At 37.4% G+C, this 23,293-nt stretch overlaps 1 protein-coding gene across 1 annotated transcript; it reads left to right on the top strand.

The window, feature by feature from the left end:
* The first annotated feature begins 408 nt into the window (after positions 1 to 408).
* Positions 409 to 4,802, top strand: LOC6035630 (homeobox protein bagpipe). Its single transcript, XM_038248117.1, has 3 exons — positions 409 to 1,097; positions 1,336 to 1,766; positions 4,358 to 4,802. Exons 1-3 carry the CDS (start codon positions 557 to 559, stop codon positions 4,745 to 4,747), a joined length of 1,362 nt encoding a protein of 453 aa, XP_038104045.1. The 5' UTR covers positions 409 to 556; the 3' UTR covers positions 4,748 to 4,802.
* The last annotated feature ends 18,491 nt before the right edge of the window (positions 4,803 to 23,293 follow it).

Raw genomic sequence — 23,293 nt, 5'->3', positions numbered from 1 at the left:
ACCCATCCCATCCATTATGTCTTCCAAACGCGCATCACACACTTCTTCCCAATGAAAATTCCTACACCCAAACCAAGACGCTCCTAACAAAAAAATGATTAACAAAAACTCACCACTCACTCGACACAGCTTCTTCACCACTCTTCTTCTCTCACCAAACAACCAAACTGCTCTCTGGGCGCACACACACGGCCAATCACAGCCCGACCTCTTATCCAATCAAGAGGCTGTTTATTCTTCTTTGTTGCCTTTCTCGCTTCACCCCGCGTTGCTCATTCCACCGCACCAACCAAACTGTGTGTTCAAGTAGCGCGTCGGTGGTGAGTATAGCTTGCGGCCACTTGTTGTCGACACGTGCTTGTTGCGAGAAGAGGGGGTGGTGAAAAACTCGTCGTCGTCGGTGCGAGGTTTTCCACGGCTTGCTGCGAAGAAAATCCATCATTTCCACTCGGGAGCTCGTTAAGTGCGGTCGTGTCTTCGTAGACTACTTGGATGCAGTGCGTTGAGTAGCTCGGGTTAGTTTGAAGTGTGAGTTTAGTGGGTTTTTGTTCGCGAGATGAGTTTGACGACTACTTCGACGGCCAAGTCGATCGCTACGACGCCGTTCTCGATCAATGACATTCTAACTTCGTCGTCGCGGAATCGGTGTACCGACGCTGACCGTCGCAGTTCGGTAGAGTCGTCCGGAAACGACGAAGAAGAACTTAGTGGGGGTGAGTTGGCCCGGATGAAGTACTACAAGGGAAGTCCGACAGGTCGGGAACACGCGGAGTTCTACGGGAAGCTCAGCATGGCCGCGTACTACCATCATCATCATCACCATCATGGGAACAATAATAATAATGGACCAGCCGGGTTCAACCTGGCCAGTCTGCATCCGTCGCTGCGGCGGAGTTCGCTGGACTGCTTTATGGTCCCGGCGGATCGGTGCCACGGGGCGGATCCGGAAGAGTTTGATCGAAGAAGTGGCAGTGGAAGTGAGTGCTACGGAGTTAGAAGGAAGGTTTCGGTGGCGGCGGCAGCAGGTGGTACAAGTTCCGGTGGACGTAACAGTGACAGTCCGTTGGATATGCGACGCTCGGCGGACAACGACTCAGGTAACTAAGGGTGATCCGGAGTAAACAATTAGCGTAATGGATGCTTTTAAGGGACTTTGAATAGAAGGGTTGCGAGACACGTGACTTGGAGGTGTTTCAAAGGAAGTTTAGTGGTTTTATACAATAACAATAGAAGTTTGCCAAGTAATGCTTGCTATTAGCTTAGTGACTTCAGCAAACAATAGCAAAGCCATCACCAAGTATTCATCAAACTTTCTCTTCTCCAAAACCCAAACAGATTGTGACTCCCCGTCCCCGTACGGAACTCCGTATCCCCACAATGGCTCCCTACCCTCAACGGAAGACCTCCCGTCCGGAACAACCCGCAAGAAGCGATCCCGAGCGGCGTTCAGCCACGCCCAGGTATTCGAGCTGGAGCGTAGATTCGCCCAGCAAAGATACCTTTCCGGGCCGGAACGAGCCGAGCTGGCCAAAAGTCTACGGCTGACCGAAACTCAGGTTAAAATTTGGTTCCAAAATCGGCGCTATAAAACCAAGAGGAAGCAGATTCAACAGCATGAGGCGGCACTGTTGAGTGCGACGAAAAGGGTTCCGGTGCAGGTGCTAGTGCGGGAGGACGGAAGCTATGGGCCGGCGACGGTGCTGACCGGACAGCCCCATTATGCGTCCGGCCTGGATCCGGCGCTGCTGAACGTGTATCGGCATCAGGTAAGACCAGTAGTAAACTTTTTTTAATTGAATTCAGCAAAAAATATTGTCTAATCGGCATTTTGAATTTGTGTTGAAGATGTACACAGAAAAAAAAATCATGGTAATATAACATCTGGAAAGGGGTACACCTTTCATGTCAGAAAAATGTGTAGTTTTATATCTGAAAATGTGTAATTTTATCACTTTTTCAATCTAATTTGAGGTTAAATTACATAATAAAAGAAGTAATTTTTAACCTTCCAAATTTCCAAATTTTTTAAAAGTGCATTGGGAAGGAGGATTTTAAAAATGTTAAAAACCTTTTTATAAGGACAACTGGAGAGATTTGGGCTGGGAATTTGGGAAACGATGCACTATTTTTGTTCTTCTGTATATGTTCTATCCGAAAGCAATCAAAAGCATTTAAATATTGTGCATGTTCGGTTTTTTTTATATTATGGTCTAGTAGTTTTATTGCAGAAAACAAAATCCAAACCATTTAAATTGATTTTGTAACATTTATAATAAGCAATCGATTACTAAATTCCTATAACGGAAAATATAAAAATTATATTTTTATATGACTAAAAATATGTTCTAGTTGCGGAACAAAACCTTTTTGTTGTACATTAAAAATCGCAAGGAATGTATTTAAAATGGTTTTCAGCAACTTTCTCAAAATAGATCGCAATTTTGAAGTTTTTCGAAAAAAATTGCTCCTTACTTTTTACCATTTTTTAAAGAAAGGGGTGGGAGAGACAAAAACTTTGATAAAAATCACTAAAAGTTGAATGTCCAATAAAATATTGTGTTTTATATGTTTATAGGTCCTTTGAAAAAATATTTTAGATTACCTAACGATCATTTCATGTATGAGATATAAAAAAAGCCTTTTAAAAATAGGGATATTATTTTTTAAATAAGGTAAGATTTTACCTTTGAAAGATTTTAAAATGCCTTTTCAGCATCATCGATAAAGTGTCACTCTGCTTTTTATAAAATTTGAAGATTAAGGAGACCCCCATCCCCTCCTCTCCTAATTACCCAACTAAAATGAAGGAGCAAAAAAAATAACTGATTTGAAATTGTCTTTAAAGAAACTGGTAAAATCGATTGTAATCTATTTAAAACACATTGTCTAATGCTTGTAAATGTATTTTTTGCAATTCCGTCGTAAAACTACTTACTTTTCCTGTCATTCTTGAACGACGAAATAGCCTACTTTTCTGTACCAAAAATAACAGAATCGAATAGCAACACTTTTCAAAATAAATGCTGAAAAGTTCTACTTTTCAGCACTCAAATGGGTGCTGAAAAGTTGAACTTTTCAGCACTTGTTTCGAAAAGTAACACTTTTCAAAAAAAAATTGATTTATTGACAAAATACATGAAAATTTGACATAAAATTTCACTCAGTGTGTGTTTTTTTGGAATTGCAAGAAATGTTGTATGGAACTCGTTGCAAAACTTGATTTTTTCAGCACTCTTCGTATTTATCCAACTCGGTGAACCTCGTTGGATAAATGTACGACTCGTGCTGAAAAAAACCTCTTTTTGCAACTTGTTGCATAAACTACTATTTTAAACAACTAAAACATTTTCAATTTGGGACCAGATTACTTCAATACGTCAAAGTTAAATAAAATCATATTTGCATAAATTTATTAAAACTTTGAAATACGTTTAGCCGAAACACATTGAGAATCAGGCTTGAAGTTGAAAATTATTTTTTCCTTCCCCCTTGACCTCGATCAGAGTCGCGAGACAAAATAAATTATAATGAAAACTATGAATTTTATACCTATTCACCCCAAATTTATCTTTTTTTTAAGTTTGGAGATTTGAAGAAACAAAACCAGTGTTAATCTGAATTCTCGATAAAATTCTACTCTTGTTTTTAAAAATCTTTGAGGCTGTTGCAAATATTTTTCAAAGTTCCATTTTCCAGATTTCTGGAGCAAAGTACTGCATATTTTTGTTATTTTTTTTTTTTCAGAAAGAGCACACGATTTTTTTATCATACTGCATCAATTATTCAAAAGCAAATAAGGGCAGTGTACTGATTTAAAAAGCGTTATTGTATTACATTTTGCTTATTTTATTATACCTTTAATTTTTTTTTAAGGTTGAGCTTTAAACTTGAAATTTAGTTTTTTTTGCAAATTGGTAGAATTTTTGTAAGAAAACCCGTCATGCTATACATTTTAAAAAAAGGTTAAAGGTTAAAAGACCTTTCCAACGACGTTAAAACGTTGAAGATCTGACAACCCTATCAAAAGTTATAACCACTTAAGTGTTATTTATACACTTTTTTAGGCCGGATCTCAGATATTTTGATAAAATCAGTCTTATTTATACTCTTTTTGTACTTAACTTTATGAATGTAAGGAAGGCACCACCCACCTAAAGGTGGATTAAACAACGTTTTTTAGTTTATTTTTTATTTTTATTTTTATTATTTGAAAATAAAGTTTTCTCAATTTTTTCATAACACAGTTACGATACGGTTGTCTTATCGAAAGTTTTCAATATTCACTTTTAAATTTTGTTAGTTCAATATCCTTTGAGAGATTCTAATTTAACTTTTATTTCATTTTCTTTCCTTCCAGATCCAAATGGCCTACGGCATGCCCGTCCCGCCGATGCCCTTCTCGTACTTTTATCCGTCCAAGCTGCCCGGCTCGATCCCTCCGTCGATGAGTGCCGCAGCGGCAGCCGCCGCCGCCGCCGCCTCATCCAAGCAGCCGCTGAACTTCTCAACGCGCTCACCCGTTTCGGAAAATGCCACCCCCGACGGCCATCATCACGATCGACGGCAAACGGCGGCGGCAGCGTCGCCTACTGCACACAAAAGTGACGACGAATTTGAGAGAGAGGGAAGGAAGGGTGCAGAGAGCGCAGATCGTGGCAGTCCCGTTGGGAGTGTTGGTGGGGATTGTGAGATGGTGTCTGTGGGAGGTGACGGGGAGGAGGAGAGTGAAAATGTGGAGATTGATTGAAGGAAGTACTAAGTGTGGATTTATCTAGCAATACCAAAGAAGTGTTAATTTTAAGTGTTAGACAAATTGTAAAAAGTACTGTAGATAATTTAAGATGTGACCGATAACGATGTAAAATAAATTTATCAATCATAAATATAAATTGTTTTCGTGTTTGAAGAATTGATGAACAGGGCCGGGAAGCACTTAATTTAAGCTTTTTCAGGGAAAACCACGTAACATTGACTGATTATTTTTTTTCTTATTTCAATTATTTTTGCCATTTTCACATTCCGTTTGTATACAGAGACTTGAACTCCAAAATCTTTATTTGGTTTTTACATGGTTTGACGATTTTTTGACTGAACTATTTTTTTATTTCACATATTGAATATAAAATGTAAAACTATATTAAAATGCATCATTTTTAATTCCAGCCTTTTTATTTAGTTCAAAGAAGTGTCAGATAAAACTCTTCGAAAGCAAAAAAAAACAAAATTTCATTATCATTTCGTTAATTTCTGTTAAAAAAAACGTTGTTATAAAAGGAGCCTTACTTTAAAGTAGTTTAATCCAAAACAGATGCGATTCTATTAGTCTCCAAATGTGTTGATTGAGGTTAACATTGGGATAAATAACAACACGTTTCTCTTGTATCACCATTGTGTGGTCCTAACAAAGTAAGAGTGTGTCTGAGTGTTCAACCAAATGATACGGGACTTCCGAATCTTTGTCAAATGGACAAAGACCCAGCGCGTATAGAGTTAGAAGTAACAGTATCCTTTTTTCCAGACAAAGCTCACTAAGCCGAGATGGCCTAATGGTAGGCATTTTTGCTTACCAATCCTAAGAACGGGGAATCGAACCCCAATTCAAACAATTTTGGTTTTTTGTTTATGTTTAGAGAGCTTCAAGAATTTATTTTAAATATTTCCTAAACTTTCTTTTTTGCCATTTAGAGCCAAACAAAAAATACGGGTCTAATTATTTCGGCCAATTAAAACTTTTTGGGTTGCAAACGAAACGTGGTTATTTGAACTTTCAGTGAAAAATAGTTTGGCGTCGATTTTTTTTTAAATATGAAAACTAAAACTTGATTTTGATATGAATAATTAAAAAAAATATCAAGCATTACTTATAAAATAATGTATATGCGATTCTATGACAATAACCGGAAACAAGAAACGACCATTCCTGATATCAAACGTTATCCGGAATGAACATTATCCAAAAATGACGTTTTGCCCGATTTGTCCCTGAAAATAAAACAAACAATCTGACCATCACCCATCTTTATGCCAAGATTTTCTTGGGTTCTTTTTTGGGTAAAAAATTAAATAATTTTAAGTGCCTACAAAAATCAGAAAAAAACTGATATTTACTAATGGAGAAGGGAAGCATTTTAATTTCATTTTTATTTTGTATTAAATATTTTTTGACAACCTAAGCGCATGCAGCTTGAATCAGCTAATAAGCTGCCAACCTGGGTGAATAAAACAAAAATAAGGGTGCAGTGTCTCAATTTTCAATGTTTATGAAGATAATTTGCAAGAAATTTTCGAATCTTTTTTAATTTTCCAAGCTTGGGCATAATATCTGCAATAAAATCAGGCCCGTGATACTGACGTAGCTTGCTGAAGCCGCCACCAAATGTTTGGTCACGCTGTTTCGGGATTAACATTTCAGAGGGTCACAAATCAAAATATAATAAATCTTATTTTTTTTTTTTTGAAAAAAATCTTGTAGCTGCTCAGAATCTGGGTGCTGAAAAGTGGTCGCAAAACGGCCCAATTTTGAACTGTCAAAGTGGAACCAATTTACTTTTCGCCAAAAGTAGAGAGTATTGTTATCGATCATTAAAAATGATTTTTTTTTGCAAGAATGAAATTTTATTGGCTTTTGAGGACCTGGAGTTGAAGTCAAGAAATCTTTTATGAAAGTTGAAGGCGAGATTGTCATTTTTTAAAATTGTGAATGGAAGTTTTTTTTTAGGGAGTCGATGCGGTTGTATCCATCCAGAAGCTGTCCTAATTGTTTGATTCCGTTTGAAAACCTACTGATTTAGTGAAAATCTTCTCTGATTGTTGGAACAACTTCGCTAGAATTAGCGATGTTTTTCGCTGGGCCGGGAAAAGTTGCAAAATTCCAAAATCAGCCAGCGAATTTATCTGCGACATCGCAGAATGACACTTCCGCAGAAGTTGTCACTGTAAAAAAGAAAAACCTCTTCTTACCGATCGAAACTTGAAAACACACACAATTTTCCAGAAAACCATACCATCAAAGAGTATTCATTATTATTTATTATTTCCCTTCTCTCTGATACCATACCATACCACTGATTATAAAACAGCTCATTTAAAAAAGACATGCTTGTGCTTGAACAGCATCCTACTTTGTAGATGTAAACAAAGAGGGGTCATTCGAAAATCACGTTACGCATTCTCTCTATTCATCACCCAGCTCAGAATGATTCTTTTCATTAAAATAAACCATAAATGCCGCCAACAACAATATATGTCTAGCATCAGGTCTCAGGCAGGGTTGTTAAAATATCAAAGTATCAGCTCTCAGCAACTACAATTATCTCGCCTGAATATTCATGCCTCAAATACAACTGCTCTTCTCTCTTCATTGAAACTCTCAGCGCCGAACATAGCCGAACACGTTTTCGTGTTTACCCACTCGCGATTGACATTTTCCTTTTCTCTCTCATTCCCGCTTCCACGATCATGCTACCGCAACAGCGTTTAACCACAAAAGCCGCCACAAAACCAATTTCGCAAACGCAGTTTAACAGGACGTCATGCGTGGTCGGCTCCTAATCGCCATCTCGCGTTCTCTCATTGCAGTTTTCGGAGAGATTGAGAGACTCAGCGGTGAGAGCGCATAGTCGAGAAAAAGGGGAGGAGTGATAGAGAGAGAGAATGACATCGCTGGGAATCACGAGACACAAGAAGAGATCTCACAAGCTACAGTGACGGCCGCTATACTCTCGGATATTTTTGGTGCAGAGATAATCTATTGATAGCTTTTTTATCACTCATTTGCAACACTGGTCTCAGGCAAAGCTTCCCAGCAGGTGTCTTTTTAAAATCCTCTGAAATATCTTCCACAAATTTTATTTTGGCCAATGAGGCGGTTAAACCAATATGTGAGTTCAATTATGTTGTTGGGAAACCTTAAGAGTGAGTCAACGAACAGGGCATAGCCAATGGAGCATTTCCATTCGAGCAGTTTTTGCTTTTTTCTACAATGTATTTCTTATGGAGCGAACTGTCAAAAACTGCTCGACTGCGGGTGCTCCATTGTTAAGGACGTCGTGGACCTCAACATACAGTTTCGAGGAAGCATGGTATATTTTACCACATTTACGTTTACAAGAAAGTTTTTGAGTCAAACAAACCAACTTATATGGCACCTTGTGGTTTGAATGTGTTGGTAAATTTTCAACCAGAAAGCCTTCTATGAACAGCTGGTTTTAGACATAAAAGTTCAAATTTAGAAACTAATTTTGTTGTTTTGTGTCTATTCTGAAATCAATAAAAAAAATATCCAAATATTGTGCAAAAACATTGCTAAAATCCCTTCCCAATTCACCCCGTGTGTCCTGATTTGCCCCGGATAATGGTACACATTGAATTTCATTTTTACTAACAGAACAAAAATAAAGAAAAAATGATTTTCGTCCTCTCGATTTTGCGCCCTTTTCGTCATGTTACTCCCCATAATTTTGACACTAGACACCAAAACTTTGGTACTTTTAAGGCTTCAGTGACATTGTTTGCAGATGACAGCAGTAGCATCCCCGTGAATAAAATAGAAAGATTAAATGATTAGAAACAAAAAAAAAATCACAAAATTTTTGTTTCGTCTTTTCCATTTTTTCAATGTTCATGAGCAATTCTCTGAGATTTCGTTCATTCGATTTTCTTATTGTATTTTTTATTCCGGCTGAAACTTTCTGGTGCCTTTGGTATGCACAAAGAAGGCATTTTGCCTCATTAGTTTGTCCATATAATTTTCCATACAAATGTGGAAGCTGACCATGCAAAAATGATTTATAAATCTGTGTCTTTTGAAGGAATGTTTTAATCGATTTGGTGTCTTCGGCAAAGTTGTAGGTATGGATAACGACTACACTGAAAAATAACTATGCACGTTAAAAAAATGGTGTTTTTTTATTTCACTTTTCGTCACTAAAACTTGATTTACAAAAAAAAATACACTATTTTTAATTTTTGTTATTTTTTAATATGTTTTAGGAGACATCAAATACCAACTTTTCAGAAATTTTTAGAACGGGCAAAAACACTTTCACCGAGTTATAAATTTTTTAATCAATGCTGATTTTGTAAAAAAAAAGAAATATTGATCGCAAAAAATTTTCAACTTCATTAAAAAAAACGTTACTTAATCCACCTTTAGGTGGTTGGTGCCTTCCTCTCATTCAAAGGGTAATGCTATCCAAAATAGACACGCTCGTGGGAAGGTCTTGGGAAGGTCTTTAAATTACCTATCCAAAGATAGGTCGCATGATATATTTGGAATACGTTTTTATCTAAATATCTGAGAACTAGCCTCCAAAAAGTGTATAAAAAACTCTTAAGTGCTTATAACTTTTGATAGGGTTGTCAGATCTTCAATGTTTTGGACGCGTTGGAAAGGTCTTTTGATTACCTGTTCAACGACGGGTTGCATGATAGATCCGGACAACGTTTACATCGTGAATGGCAGATTTTGAAAGGCTTCAAAAGGCCTTTAAACTGCAGCTAAGAGAGTTGAAATTAATGAAATTTTAAGTTCAAACTTCAATGCTCGTTTTACCTCCACCTCTTTGGCAAAAGTTCATCTCATGTATAGACAAACAAACGTTAAAAGTTTCATCAAAATCAGAGCACCTCGATACGACCTCTAGAACTAACCGAGAAAAATCTTCTAAAACTGCCTCTTATTTTTTTAATTACTATATTTGCACAGCAAAAAATTCGATGGTAAAATCGCATGCAAAAGCATGCACATCACCTTCGTCAAAATAAACACTTAATATTACACACTGCATGTACAAGTTTTGCAAACACAAAAAAAAGTTGCAACCGACAGGATTCGAACCCAGCACCATCAGTAAGGACTGGCGCCTTAGCCCACTCAGCCATCAGACCGATGAAAAGACGTAAGGATAAACGCATATATGAGCTTGTCATTTCGGTCAAGTAGGTTTCCCATACTGATGGGCTACATATTTCAGGATGTAAAATCACATAAAATTGCATTAAATAATGCAATATTTATTTTACACCCAGGCCTTTTACACGCAGCTGGATTACTACTTTTTTAGCTGTGTGGTCATCTGAAATGTATCCAATATTTTAAAAACATTCAAAAGTATTTTTGCGCAATTAAAACTTTAGTGTTAAAAATTTAAATTTAAAATAAGAAATTGTTTTTCAGGGTGAAATAATTATTCTGAAGTTCTCCTTTACTTTACGTACAACTTTGCCGAAGACATCAAATCGATCAGAAAATTCCTCCTTAAGACACAGTTTTTTGAAGTCATACAAAATGATTTGTATTTTGTATGATTATTTTGACTTTTCCTCCTAAATGTGTATGCAAACTCAAACGGAGATAAAAAAAGACACAGAACAACAAAAAATGGATCGCTTAAAAATTTCAGGCTTTTAAACATGGCTGTCCCTATTCAGACTTTTGTCCAGTTGACGGTATCAAACATCACTTTCTGAAACCAATGAATTTTAACACATTAAATAATTACAAAGTTAGGTAGGTATAAATTCAAATTATTATTGTGCCCTGTTTTTGGAAATTGCTTATTAGTAAAACTTAATTCAGTGATAATTTCTACTTTGTCATTTAACCAGATTTTCTTCACACCCGCTCCGCATTTTTCCCAGAGCCTACCGAAGCAGCGCTTTTACGATCAGACAGTCTTCGGCCGTTGCGGCGCGGCACTTGTCTGTTTGGATTAGTTAGAAGGGGCACATCATCACAAACTGCGTGCGCGTGAAAATGATCATCAGTTATTTTTTCCGCTCAAAAACATAAGAACAGCAGCTCCACCGTCAGAGTCGTTCGTCTCTTGTTTACCCAAAACGCTTCGCCGCGCTGGAGACGACGAGGAGTGAGATGAGCGAACGATTTTCCGCCTTTTGCGCCCCAGTCACTGTGTGTAGGATCTCCATAATCTAAATAATGTGATAGACTTTTATCGAGTCGAGTCGTGCGGCGCGCTGCTGAAATTGTCCGATTGACGGGGGACTACGTCACGATACCATTTTTTTCTTTGTTTTTAGAATTTTTAAAATGTTCAAGAGTAAAACATAAATAAAAACATTCATTCAACCATTATTATTTTTGTACATAAAAAATAAAACAAGAAATTATTTAAATTTGAAAAGATTTGAAAGTGATTTGTAAATCGTCAATATTCAGCATGATAAAAAAGCCCTATAATTCTTTATTCAAATAAGTACTTGTGGTTATGTTACGCATGACCAATAAAACGAAAAACGCAGCAAAAAGCTAGTTTTTGTACCTTTCAACTTTCAAACATATGCTGGAGTTTGGAGCTAAACCCGACAAACTCCGTCTTGTATTTTTTTATGTTTTTTTTTGACGATTTTAGCTCTTTTTCTAATTCAGCATTCTGTGATCAAAATTTGATTATACGTAACTTTTCCCATACAATCTGTAGATTTTTCGGAATCGGTTCCAGGGTGGCAAAAGTTGTAACTTTTTGGCGTAAGAACCCTCCTTGGACTTATTCGAACCCAACGCAACAAAAAGCATCTCGATCCGACGCTCCGTATTGAACTGAATCGCGTTCGAACAAACCCGTCGATTTTTTTATTTACTTAGAAGAGCAATTCTCTACGAAATCGGTCTTTTTTCTTCAATTTTAATTTTTGTATTTTTTAATCCGACTGAAACTTTTTTGGTGCCTTCGGTATGCCCAAAGAAGCCATTTTGCATCATTAGTTTGTCCATATAATTTTCCATACAAATTTGGCAGCTGTCCATACAAAAATGATGTATGAAAATTCAAAAATCTGTATCTTTTGAAGGAATTTTTGATCGATTTGGTGTCTTCGGCAAAGTTGTAGGTATGGATACGGACTACACTGGACACGGTAAAAAAATTTGGTGATTTTTTATTTAACTTTTATCACTAAAACTTGATTTACAAAAACACTATTTTTAATTTTTTTATTTTTGATATGTTTTAGAGGACATAAAATGCCAACTTTTCAGAAATTTCAGGTTGTGCAAAATCATTGACCGAGTTATGAATTTTAATCAATACTGATTTTCAAAAATCGAAATTTTGTCGTAAAATTTTTCAACTTTATTTTTCGATGTAAAATCAAATTTGCAATCAAAAGTACTTTAGTGAAATTTTGATAAAGTGCACCGTTTTCAAGTTATAGCCATATTTAAGTGACTTTTTGAAAATAGTCGCAGTTTTTATTTTTAAAATTAGTGCACATGTTTGCCCAGTTTTGAAAAATATTTTGAAAAGCTGAGAAAATTCTCTATATTTTGCTTATTCGGACTTTGTTGATACGACCTTTAGTTGCTGAGATATTGCAATGCAAAGGTTTAAAAACAGGAAAATTGATGTTTTCTAAGTTTCACCCAAACAACCCACCATTTTCTATCGTCAATATCTCAGCAACTAATGGTCCGATTTTCAATGTTAATATATGAAACAATTGTGAAATTTTCCGATCTTTTCGAAAAAATATTTTCAAAATTTTCAAATCAAGACTAACATTTTAAAAGGGCGTAATATTGAATGTTTGGCCTTTTGAAATGTTAGTCTTGATTTGAAAATTTTGAAAATATTTTTCGAAAAGATCGGAAAATTTCACAAATGTTTCATATATTAACATTGAAAATCGGACCATTAGTTGCTAAGATATTGACGATAGAAAATGGTGGGTTGTTTGGGTGAGACTTAGAAATCATCAATTTTCCTGTTTTTAAACCTTTGCATTGCAATATCTCAGCAACTAAAGGTCGTATCAACAAAGTCCGAATAAGCAAAATATAGAGAATTTTCTCAGCTTTTCAAAAATATTTTTTCAAAACTGGGCAAACATGTGCACTAATTTTAAAAATGAAAACTGCGACTATTTTCAAAAAGTCACTTAAATATGGCTATAACTTGAAAACGGTGCACTTTATCAAAATTTCACTAAAGTACTTTTGATTGCAAATTTAATTTTACATCGAAAATGAAGTTGAAAATTTTACGACCAAAATTTCGATTTTTGAAAAATCAGTATTGATTAAAAAATTCATAACTCGGTCAATGATTTTTTGCACAACCTGGAAATTTCTGAAAAGTTGGCATTTTATGTCCTCTAAAACATATCAAAAAATAAAAAAAATTAAAAATAGTGTTTTTTTGTAAATCAAGTTTTAGTGACAAAAAGTTAAATAAAAAAATCACCAAATTTTTTTTACCGTGTATTATTTTTTTCTAGTGTAGTCCGTATCCATACCTACAACTTTGCCGAAGACACCAAATCGATCAAAAAATTCCTTCAAAAGATACAGATTTTTGAATTTTCATACATCATTTTTGTATGGACAGCTGCCAAATTTGTATGGAAAATTATATGGACAAACTAATGATGCAAAATGGCTTCTTTGGGCATACCGAAGGCACCAAAAAAGTTTCAGTCGGATTAAAAAATACAAAAAAAAATCGAATGACCGAAATCCTAGAGAACTGCTCAGAAGATAAATAAAATATGATGTGATTAGATTTCTTATGTAGTTCTGTGTAAATCTTTTAAAATACAACTTTAGATTTTGATTACTGTATACTTTTCCTTTAATGTAAATTACTGTTAAAAAATGTGTTTTAAACAAAAAATTGAAGAACTATACTTTGAACAAACAAGGGGATGTAGTCCTCCGTCAAATAATTTCAGTTTCAGACGCACGCCGCCAAAATTTTGTTCGATTTGAAGGTGCAACACATGTTTCACTTTCGAGTCGAAAACGACCCCGAAGTACGGGATTTTATGCGTCTAACCACGCTATTAGAAGCCATCACACACACACGCACTCTTCGGGCACTATTTCATTTTTATTTTCATTTCTCTGGTCTGAGTCGCGTGTCCAAAAGTCTCGCCCATAAAACCTCCAACAAGAACCGATTAATTAAACAAATCTCACTCTTTTTTTATGGACTCCTACGCGCTCCACGAAGAAGATTTTTTCATTTCACTCTTCTTCAGATGGTAAACGCACAGGCGCGGGGTCCAATTGTTTATCAAAATTGCCGACTTGTTTGGATTTTGATTGCTGCGGGCCATGGATCTCGCGGGCGAACATTTCGAAATCAGTTTTGTGTAATCGACCCAAACAAAAACCCGGGGGTACAATAAAAGGATTTTTCATTGCTTTTATCGCATCTGGTCGAGATATGTTTTGGGGAGTGTTATTTTGTGGTTCCCAAAACTCAAGACCAGAACTTCCTGTGACTCTTCTCGGTACTAAGTTGGGATGGGCGGTGAGATTGGTTGAGGAACGAATTTTATTGAGATGTGCAATAGTCAAAACGACCCAATAACCCTTTTTCCTGGATTTCTTATTGTAAACAAAAGTATCTAACAATGATTTTTTTTTTGCATGCTATTGAGTTTACAAAAATAACCTTGAAACTAAAAACTAAAAACTAAAAACTAAAAACTAAAAACTAAAAACTAAAAACTAAAAACTAAAAACTAAAAACTAAAAACTAAAAACTAAAAACTAAAAACTAAAAACTAAAAACTAAAAACTAAAAATATCTATCTAACAATATTTTTCATAACTCTCAAACTTTCCCATCCGTATTGGTATCAGTCTAGACCACTCGAACGTCCTCAAAAATAGCTCAGCTATGACATCAAATCCACCGTCGAATCCATTCCATTTCAAGAGCAATCCTCTTCTCCGCGCAACCTTTTACTCACTTTTCACAGAGAAACTACCCAAAACTAGGCCAGCTCAGCAGCAGCTGCGCTCCCCGAAAACCCCACTTCAGGTCCATTAGACTAACTCTGATGAGCGCTGAATTTGACCATGCAAAATCCTCCTGCTAAATCCATTTCTTATCTGCATTGCTCTAAATTTTCCTCTTGGCGTCCTGGGTTTGGCGTTCCTCCCGGCATAACCTCAATCCGTCGCGCGTTGAAGTGGTTGTTAAAACGGGGTAACCTCGCGGGAAAGATCCCGCACTTTGGCAACACTTAAGAGCTAGATTTATTCGCTTTATAAGGTTTCGCTACGCGAGACCGGATTTTGATTGCTTTTTTGCTACTTTTCACCGTTGATTGGAGCTGCCGAAGCTGGCGTTCACCAGAGACTTTTCCTTGCGTAAGGTCTTGAAAAGTGGTTGATTTATGGATGCTTCGCTGGCACGCAACGCCACTGTCAGAAGTGCCAGAAGCGCCCTCTTCAGAGCTCTGTTGACTACGTCGCTGGAGTACGAACACACGTGTAAACAACTGAAATTGGTGTAATTACGACGCATTTAGTGCATCCTTCGGAACCCCTTTTTTGGAAAAATCCTCCAGGAGTCACTTGAAATCCAATCCAACGCTTGTTTGTTTACGTTGGCTTCTGTCATCCTCCCGGGTGGGTTGTAAACAAACCGGCGAAAGGATTTCAGCCGAACGTAAACAATCCAGATGTCACACCAGAATCCCAGAAGAACCCCGAAGTAGGCTACGATCACCAGCGCGATCCAACTCGCGAATGTCTGGACGACGACAATCGCAGCAGTCGAGTGTAACAGATGCGCGACACTCAAAATTGTCTCGTACCGCACGCATCGAGGTCTGCGCTGTGGCGAACGTTCAACAAAACAAAAACAACCCAAATAATGACAGCCCACTTGACCACTGCCGTCGTGTCGTTAATGTTTAGCCACTTGGCTCGCGCGCAAGTGCCACATGAATTATCGATTTCTTAAACTATGGGTTAGTTTGTGGGTGGTTCGCTCGCTCCGGTTTGACAGCTACAAGTGGCTGACGGAGTCGTAGTCTAGTCTGGACGGCGGCCGGTGGTGACAGTTGGTGGAAGTGCGCTGTGGTGAGTATTTTGAGTGTTGCTGATGTTGCTGCTGAGTTGGGGTAAGTTTTGATACAGATTTGATTTGAAGGGGAAATCTGGTAAGTAGAACATAGGTTAGAATGCTATCAACTGTCAATAAGTTTTATAATTTGTCAATAACATAAGTCACTGATTTCAAAACAATGCAACTTCGGAAGTTTGACTGTTTGTTTACAATTCAGCTTTGAGAAATTTGCATTGTTTTGCTAGAAGTAATCCTGTTTGATCGTCTTGCTTTTTTGTCAGTTTTGTTAATTTGTTTTGTTTTGCATTATAATCATTTCTACAAAGTGAGACAAGAATCCAAGACACAGTTTGATCTCAGAACAAGTGACGTTCAGAATTGCGATTCTCTCCATTTTTCAAAAGGTCGCAATCAAGAACAATGGCTCAAATTAGTGTCATTCTCAGGCTAATTATTGCCATTATCTCATCGACATCTCTGCCCTCATCAATTGAGTTTCATCGGTTTCGATCGATTGATTTTCTCCTCCTTTTTGAAAAGAAGGAAAAAAAATCTTTCAGAAAACTCATTTTCACCTCACCCGAGCAAAATCCACCCACCTCGGTCGGTAATGGTGGCCAATTTATGCCAATCACGTACACCAGATCTTCTTTTCTGCTCTTCGAAACATCATCTCGACGGACGTTGCGCGTGATATTTCTTTGGGTTTTTTTTATTTTTAAAGCATTTCGATTCCCCTTCGAGTAAAACGCCCACTTTGGAAATGGTCTGACGATTTTGTTCACCTTTTGTTGTATTCATTCTCGGAATACATTTGCAAACGTTTATTAGAATTGTTGGATCGAAAGAAAGTTGTTGTGTAGAGTGGCTTTAAGGTTAACAAAAGTTTTTTCAGCTTTTTATAACATATTATTTTATCATCTCATAGTCCAATCGTCATATCGTTCCATCATCTCAAATTGTCAAATTGTCAAATTGTCAAATTGTCAAATTGTCAAATTGTCAAATTGTCAAATTGTCAAATTGTCAAATTGTCAAATTGTCAAATTGTCAAATTGTCAAATTGTCAAATTGTCAAATTGTCAAATTGTCAAATTGTCAAATTGCCAAATTGTCAAATTGTCAATTTGTCAAATTGTCAAATTGTCAAATTGTCAAATTGTCAAATTGTCAAATTGTCAAATTGTCAAATTGTAAAACGAAAAGCGACTTCTCCAAAAATGACTACTTTTTTTCTCCAATCACCCTCATCGCTTTTCCATTCAATCATTCACTCAATTGCGACACTAATTTTAATCTACCCATTTTCCCCCTTTTTCCTTCCCCATCGTCAGAAGTTGTTGGTTCAATGAATCAATTATCGGATATTGATTGTTCGTCTTTTTGCTCACCGCCTGAGGGCGCAACCGAGGAGGGGCGGCACCTCCTTTCGTGAATTTTCCTCTATTTTTCTTTTTCTTTCCAAAGCGACCTGTGAAACCAGGCGTGATGAGGTAAGGAAAAAAAGTATGCTTCAAATTACCACAAATCGGGTTCTCTCGTCGCCGTGGTGAGAAAAGGAAACAACTTTTACCTTTTTCCGTTTCTTTCGAGCTCAAATTGGTGTCCTCTTTTGATCAAATTAGAGCAGGGGTGAAGCTTTTGAAGGGTGATTTGTCATGAGTATAAAGTAGTTTTCATTAAATTTTCAGTATCATCAAATGATAGTTTTTTCTATCACCCATTTATAACACTATTTTAAAATATATAAAATCATAAGATTTACCCCAGAAAAAAAGTGTCCACCATTTTCTTCAGCAAAAAAAATAGTTCACCCTGCAAGTCAGCCCAACTCAAGTAGCAACTCTAGACATAGAGTGCAAGTCTTTTGATAGCGGCTCCTTCTCGCAAAAGCTGTCACAAAGTAGCTGGCAGAACTCATCGTGGAGGTGGGCCGGAGAGCAGGGCAAGTCATTTTCGTTAAAAGAAGATTTTCTGCGTCTTCTTAGGTGAAAAAGAACGAACTTGGGGGCTGATTGCCGTCGTCCTAGACTGGCGGAAATTGGTGTGCTCGTAAATTGCCACCACTGGAATAGAGGAGAGAAGCTGATTTTAAGAAAATTTCCTGTTGAAAATATGTTTGACAGTCCGGAAAGAGCAATAAGATGGGTGGTGAAAATTGATGAGAGATGAGAGATGAGAGATGAGAGATGAGAGATGAGAGATGAGAGATGAGAGATGAGAGATTAGAGATGAGAGATGAGAGATGAGAGATGAGAGATGAGAGATGAGAAATGAGAGATGAGAGATGAGAGATGAGAGATGAGAGATGAGAGATGAGAGATGAGAGATGAGAGATGAGAGATGAGAGATGAGAGATGAGAGATGAGAGATGAGAGATGAGAGATGAGAGATGAGAGATGAGAGATGAGAGATGAGAGATGAGAGATGAGAGATGAGAGATGAGAGATGAGAATTGAGAATGCAGAAAGGATTGAGGCTTGAGAATTGATAAAGAAGAATCGGAAAATAGAGAATTGAGGGCTGACATTGAATTGAGAATTGAAAATTGAGAATTGCGAAATGTAGAATTGAGGACTGACATTGAATTGAGAATTGAAAATTGAGAATTAGAAAATGTTAATTGAGAATTAAAATTACAGGCTTGAGATTTGAGAATTGGGAAATAGAGTAATGAAAACGAAAAATTGGAAATTCAGTATTGAGAATTAACAATAAGAAAAGAGAATTGGGATATGAAAATTGAAAATTTGGAAATGAGAATTGAGAATTTATGATCGAAAAATGAGAAATGTAAATTGAAGATTGTAGATTGCTTAAAGAGAATTGAGGATTGAAAAAAGAGAATTAAGAATTTAAAAATTTAGAGTTAAGAAATGAGAAAATAGAATTGAGAGTTGAGGACTGAAAATTGACAGTCGTTGATTAAGAATTGAGAATTGTGACTTGAGAATTGAGAACTAAGAAATAAAAATTAAGGATTGATAAATTAAAAAAAAGAACGATAAAACGGAATTGAAAAATGAGGATTGAGAATTAGAAATTGAGAAATGAGAATTGAAAATTGAGGATTGAAAAAGAAAGATCTAATTAACCAAATTTCCAGTTTTTGTATATTGGGTATTTTTGAAACAGCCTTCAGTCAGGGGTATTAAAAACATCCAAATAGCAAAAACTAAAAATTTGGTTTATTGGGCCTAATTTTAAAAAAAATCCAGAGATACTTTTCCAATCATTTGGAGACTCAAAATCAGCCTGACTCCCCTATACATCTCTACAATTTCAACTCAGTCAAGTCCGTGTCACCAATTTGGTCCTTTTTGGCCTCTTTTGCTCGGAGAAGAAACTCCAAGGAACCGCTCGCACAAAATTACATACATTTTCAAGTTACTCCTCCGGCAAAGAGAGTTGCTTCCTCTTACGAACCCAAGGAGGATAATTTCATCTTGATTTTCTCCTTCCTTCACCAAATTCAACTGGCGCGTAAAGAAAATTGTCCAACTTTTTTTGAGCTCGTTAAAATGAGAAATTTCTTTTTCCCAACCAGGAAAAGCGCGGAAAATTTTAATTGACCATCGTTCGCCATTCCAACAGCGCTCGACCACCTCTAATTAAAGTGCAATTTAGTTTCCCAGCAGCACAGTCCCAAGTTTGATGGAAGTCGTCATTGGCTAAATATTTACTGGTCGAAATAATTTTATTAATATGACTCTAATGGGCTGGCGTTGGCGTCTGGTGCTGGCAGTTTGGAGGGTTGTTTATAAAGTGACCAGATAGGTTATCCCTTAAAACGAGCAGTGATTTTGTTTGATCATTTGTTTTTAAATTTCATTTAGAAAATTTACTATCAACACTATGAACAGACTCTTCATTTTTAAAGATTCATTATTTCGAAAATTTGGTCAACTTTACGGCAGTCAAGGGTTAAAACGATCCAGGCAGACCCCGAAGAGGGAAAAGTCCATCATCATAATTCAGTTCACTTAGGTGAAGACGCGCAAAAATTTGGCCAGCGAGCAAATGCGAGCTCAAGCAACTTAAAATGTAGGAAAATTGAGGGTGGGAAAACTCTTTCGGGCGAACAGCAAAATGAAGGATGTTTGTGTTTGAAATTCCATTCGGCAGCACTGTACTGCACCGAGAGGAGACGCGAAACATTGAAGCGGGAAATTAGTTTTCGAGCTTAAAATAAGTGCTGTCTGTTTTCGTTAATAATGGACGCTTCCACTCGCGAGTTTTGAAATGAACTCTGGTGGGATTTATTTGTTGCAAAGGAGTGAGAAGGGTGGAGCACAGGAAAATCATGCTTGAAAAAGTGAGTGACTTTGAAAATGAAATAGACTGAAATTGAACTGAAAGTGAACTGAAAGTGAACTGAAAGTGAACTGAAAGTGAACTGAAAGTGAACTGAAAGTGAACTGAAAGTGAACTGAAAGTGAACTGAAAGTGAACTGAAAGTGAACTGAAAGTGAACTGAAAGTGAACTGAAAGTGAACTGAAAGTGAACTGAAAGTGAAGTGAAAGTGAACTGAAAGAAAGTGAACTAAAAGTGAACTAAAAGTGAACTGATCTGAAAGTGAACTGAAAGTGAACTGAAAGTGAACTGAAAGTGAACTGAAAGTGAACTGAAAGTGAACTGAAAGTGAACTGAAAGTGAACTGAAAGTGAACTGAAAGTGAACTGAAAGTGAACTGAAAGTGAACTGAAAGTGAACTGAAAGTGAACTGAAAGTGAACTGAAAGTGAACTGAAAGTGAACTGAAAGTGAACTGAAAGTGAACTGAAAGTGAACTGAAAGTGAACTGAAAGTGAACTGAAAGTGAACTGAAAGTGAACTGAAAGTGAACTGAAAGTGAACTGAAAGTGAACTGAAAGTGAACTGAAAGTGAACTGAAAGTGAACTGAAAGTGAACTGAAAGTGAACTGAAAGTGAACTGAAAGTGAACTGAAAGTGAACTGAAAGTGAACTGAAAGTGAACTGAAAGTGAACTGAAAGTGAACTGAAAGTGAACTGAAAGTGAACTGAAAGTGAACTGAAAGTGAACTGAAAGTGAACTGAAAGTGAACTGAAAGTGAACTGAAAGTGAACTGAAAGTGAACTGAAAGTGACTGAGACTGAGACTGAGACTGAGACTGAGACTGAGACTGAGACTGAGACTGAGACTGAGACTGAGACTGAGACTGAGACTGAGACTGAGACTGAGACTGAGACTGAGACTGAGACTGAGACTGAGACTGAGACTGAGACTGAGATCGAAGTTCTTGCATCAGAGCTAGTTGTTAGAAGATCTATTCCTAGAAGAACCAAAAAACCATGCATAACTTTGATCAACTTTTTAAAAGTCGGTGTAAAACAAACACCGTTCACACTCCTTTCCCAAACAGAAGAAATTCGATCCACTGCTGGCGGTTGTGATGAAACTCGGCACAGCGGCGCGTAAGACTCGTTACGAAACGTAAACAAAAGCAAAACAAACTGTCAGTTTTGAACAATCTAGTCGCCGGCCAACAACAATGGGCACCGAGAAGTGAACTAGATTGCTCCGCGAGTTACTGAAAACCCATTTAGCCGTAATTAAGGTGTCGGTGTCGCTTTTACGGTTGCAGTGCAGGGCCTCGGAAAAACAGATCGATGAAGGATTCTTCGACCGCGGAGTACACTTCTGGTGAACACATGTTCGGTCGGGATAGCTTTCTCGTGGGTGCGCAGCAGGTCTCGAGGAGGTGAAGGGGGAAAATTGCTTTTAGTTGCTCGGTACTTTATTGTTTTCCCGACTGCGAGTAAACGAGATCATCGTGCGTGAACTCGGCGAAGAACTTGTGCTCTCTTCAGAAATGTTACCAAGTAGCAATTACATTTTAATGCTTCTTATCAGCAGGTTCGGTCCGCGTTTTCCCAGCGTCCACTTGACTCTCTTTCTCTGATGAATCAAAGTAGGCTAGATTTTCCCATCATCAGAGTGTGCCATGCGATCGAGAAAATCTGAGATGAAGTGCCGTGAGGAGAAAGTTGAACGGCACTTCAAGTGGATCGACTGAGCTGTAATTAGGTTGCTAATCGGGCCTGGAACATGGGATTTATGACATTAGACATGATTTGGAGGCTGCGCCAAGTTGGAGAGTTGTTTATGTGGGAATTTGGTGATTGTGGAGCTCGAGTCAGAGTCAGAGTCAGATTCATAGTCAGAGTCAGAGTCAGAGTCTGGATCAGATTCAGAGTCAGAATCGGTTCTGTAGTTCTTTTTAAAAATACGACAAATCTTCAAAAGCTGTAATTAGAGGCTTCAACTAATCCCTTTCTCACCTACAATAAAACCCACGTCAAAAAATTAGCACCACACTGCATTGTTTACACGCAAACGTAGCAGAGTGCACTATTTTGCGTAAACAAAGTGCGCAAATTAGTGCCACACCGCGGTGTTAATCGCACGAATCACGCGGAATTGCACGATGATGATGATCACTGCGGCGGGAAGGAGCTCTAAAGCCGGTGCTTAGCACTGCACTTGCACAAACTGGCACCACTGGCAACAAAGCCGCGGCGGATGAGAATGACGTTCGCTGGCAGTGCCAATTTAGTGGGACGGTTTCAGGGGTAAACAAACGGGTAAGGGGTGCTGTTGTCGATTTACGGTAGAACTTACAGATTTGACAGAGTTGTCAGACTTGACAGTTTGGAAGAAATGACAGTTTTACAGGAGTGGCAGTATGCAGATAGACAGAATTAAAAGATTGCTAGGATAGAAAATTACAGCTGAATGACAGTTAGACTTAATTGTCATTTTGACAGAATTTACAGTTTGGCAGCATTGACAATTTGGCAGATTAGACAGTTTGCCAGAATTGACATTATTGACAGCTTAGAGGGACTACTGACAGTTTGAAATAATCGAAAATTTGACAGAACTAATCGAGAAATTAAAAGTGAGAGTGTGTGCGTGCAACATGGAGTTAAACTTTTCAAAGTGCCATGGTAATCTTCACAGCAACTTCACAGAAAGTTTAAAGCCATGTTGTACACACTCTCACTTTTAATTTCTCGATAGTTGGAAGGAAGTATTAGACTACAACACCCACACAAACAAACAAACTCGCTAATAAACAAACTTTTTGACAGTTTGGAAGTTTGCCTGCTCTGTTTGTTTGCCTGCATTTGTTTACAGAAACGTCAGCCTGCATACATTTAGCTTTGTTTGCTAGTTTGTCGCAAACAACTTTGCGAGTTTGGCAAACTGTCAAACACAAAAAAATACAAGTTTGTTTGTTTGCCATAGTCTAATAGCTCCTTGACGCACATGATATCTTTAAGTCAACACTAGGTCCTTCCACCTTACATTCCACACTTGGCACCCGGATTGCTCTCGAACCGCACTTGCTTTTCCCCAGAAAGCACTAGTTAAATGTAGATTATCCTTTAATTACTGTGCTTCGCTGGAAGTTGCCTCCTCCATCAGCCAGACCGAGCCCGAA

The sequence above is a fragment of the Culex quinquefasciatus genome, chromosome 1, assembly GCF_015732765.1.
Source record: "Culex quinquefasciatus strain JHB chromosome 1, VPISU_Cqui_1.0_pri_paternal, whole genome shotgun sequence".
NCBI lineage: Eukaryota > Metazoa > Arthropoda > Insecta > Diptera > Culicidae > Culex > Culex quinquefasciatus.
This window is presented reverse-complemented; position numbering and strand designations above follow the sequence as displayed.

Coding starts and splice junctions, on each gene's coding strand:
- LOC6035630 (XM_038248117.1), top strand. CDS start 557: ATGAGTTTGACGACTACTTCGACGGCCAAGTCGATCGCTACGACGCCG. Junction 1,098..1,335: donor CTCGGCGGACAACGACTCAG/GTAACTAAGGGT, acceptor AAACCCAAACAG/ATTGTGACTCCCCGTCCCCG. Junction 1,767..4,357: donor TGAACGTGTATCGGCATCAG/GTAAGACCAGTA, acceptor CTTTCCTTCCAG/ATCCAAATGGCCTACGGCAT.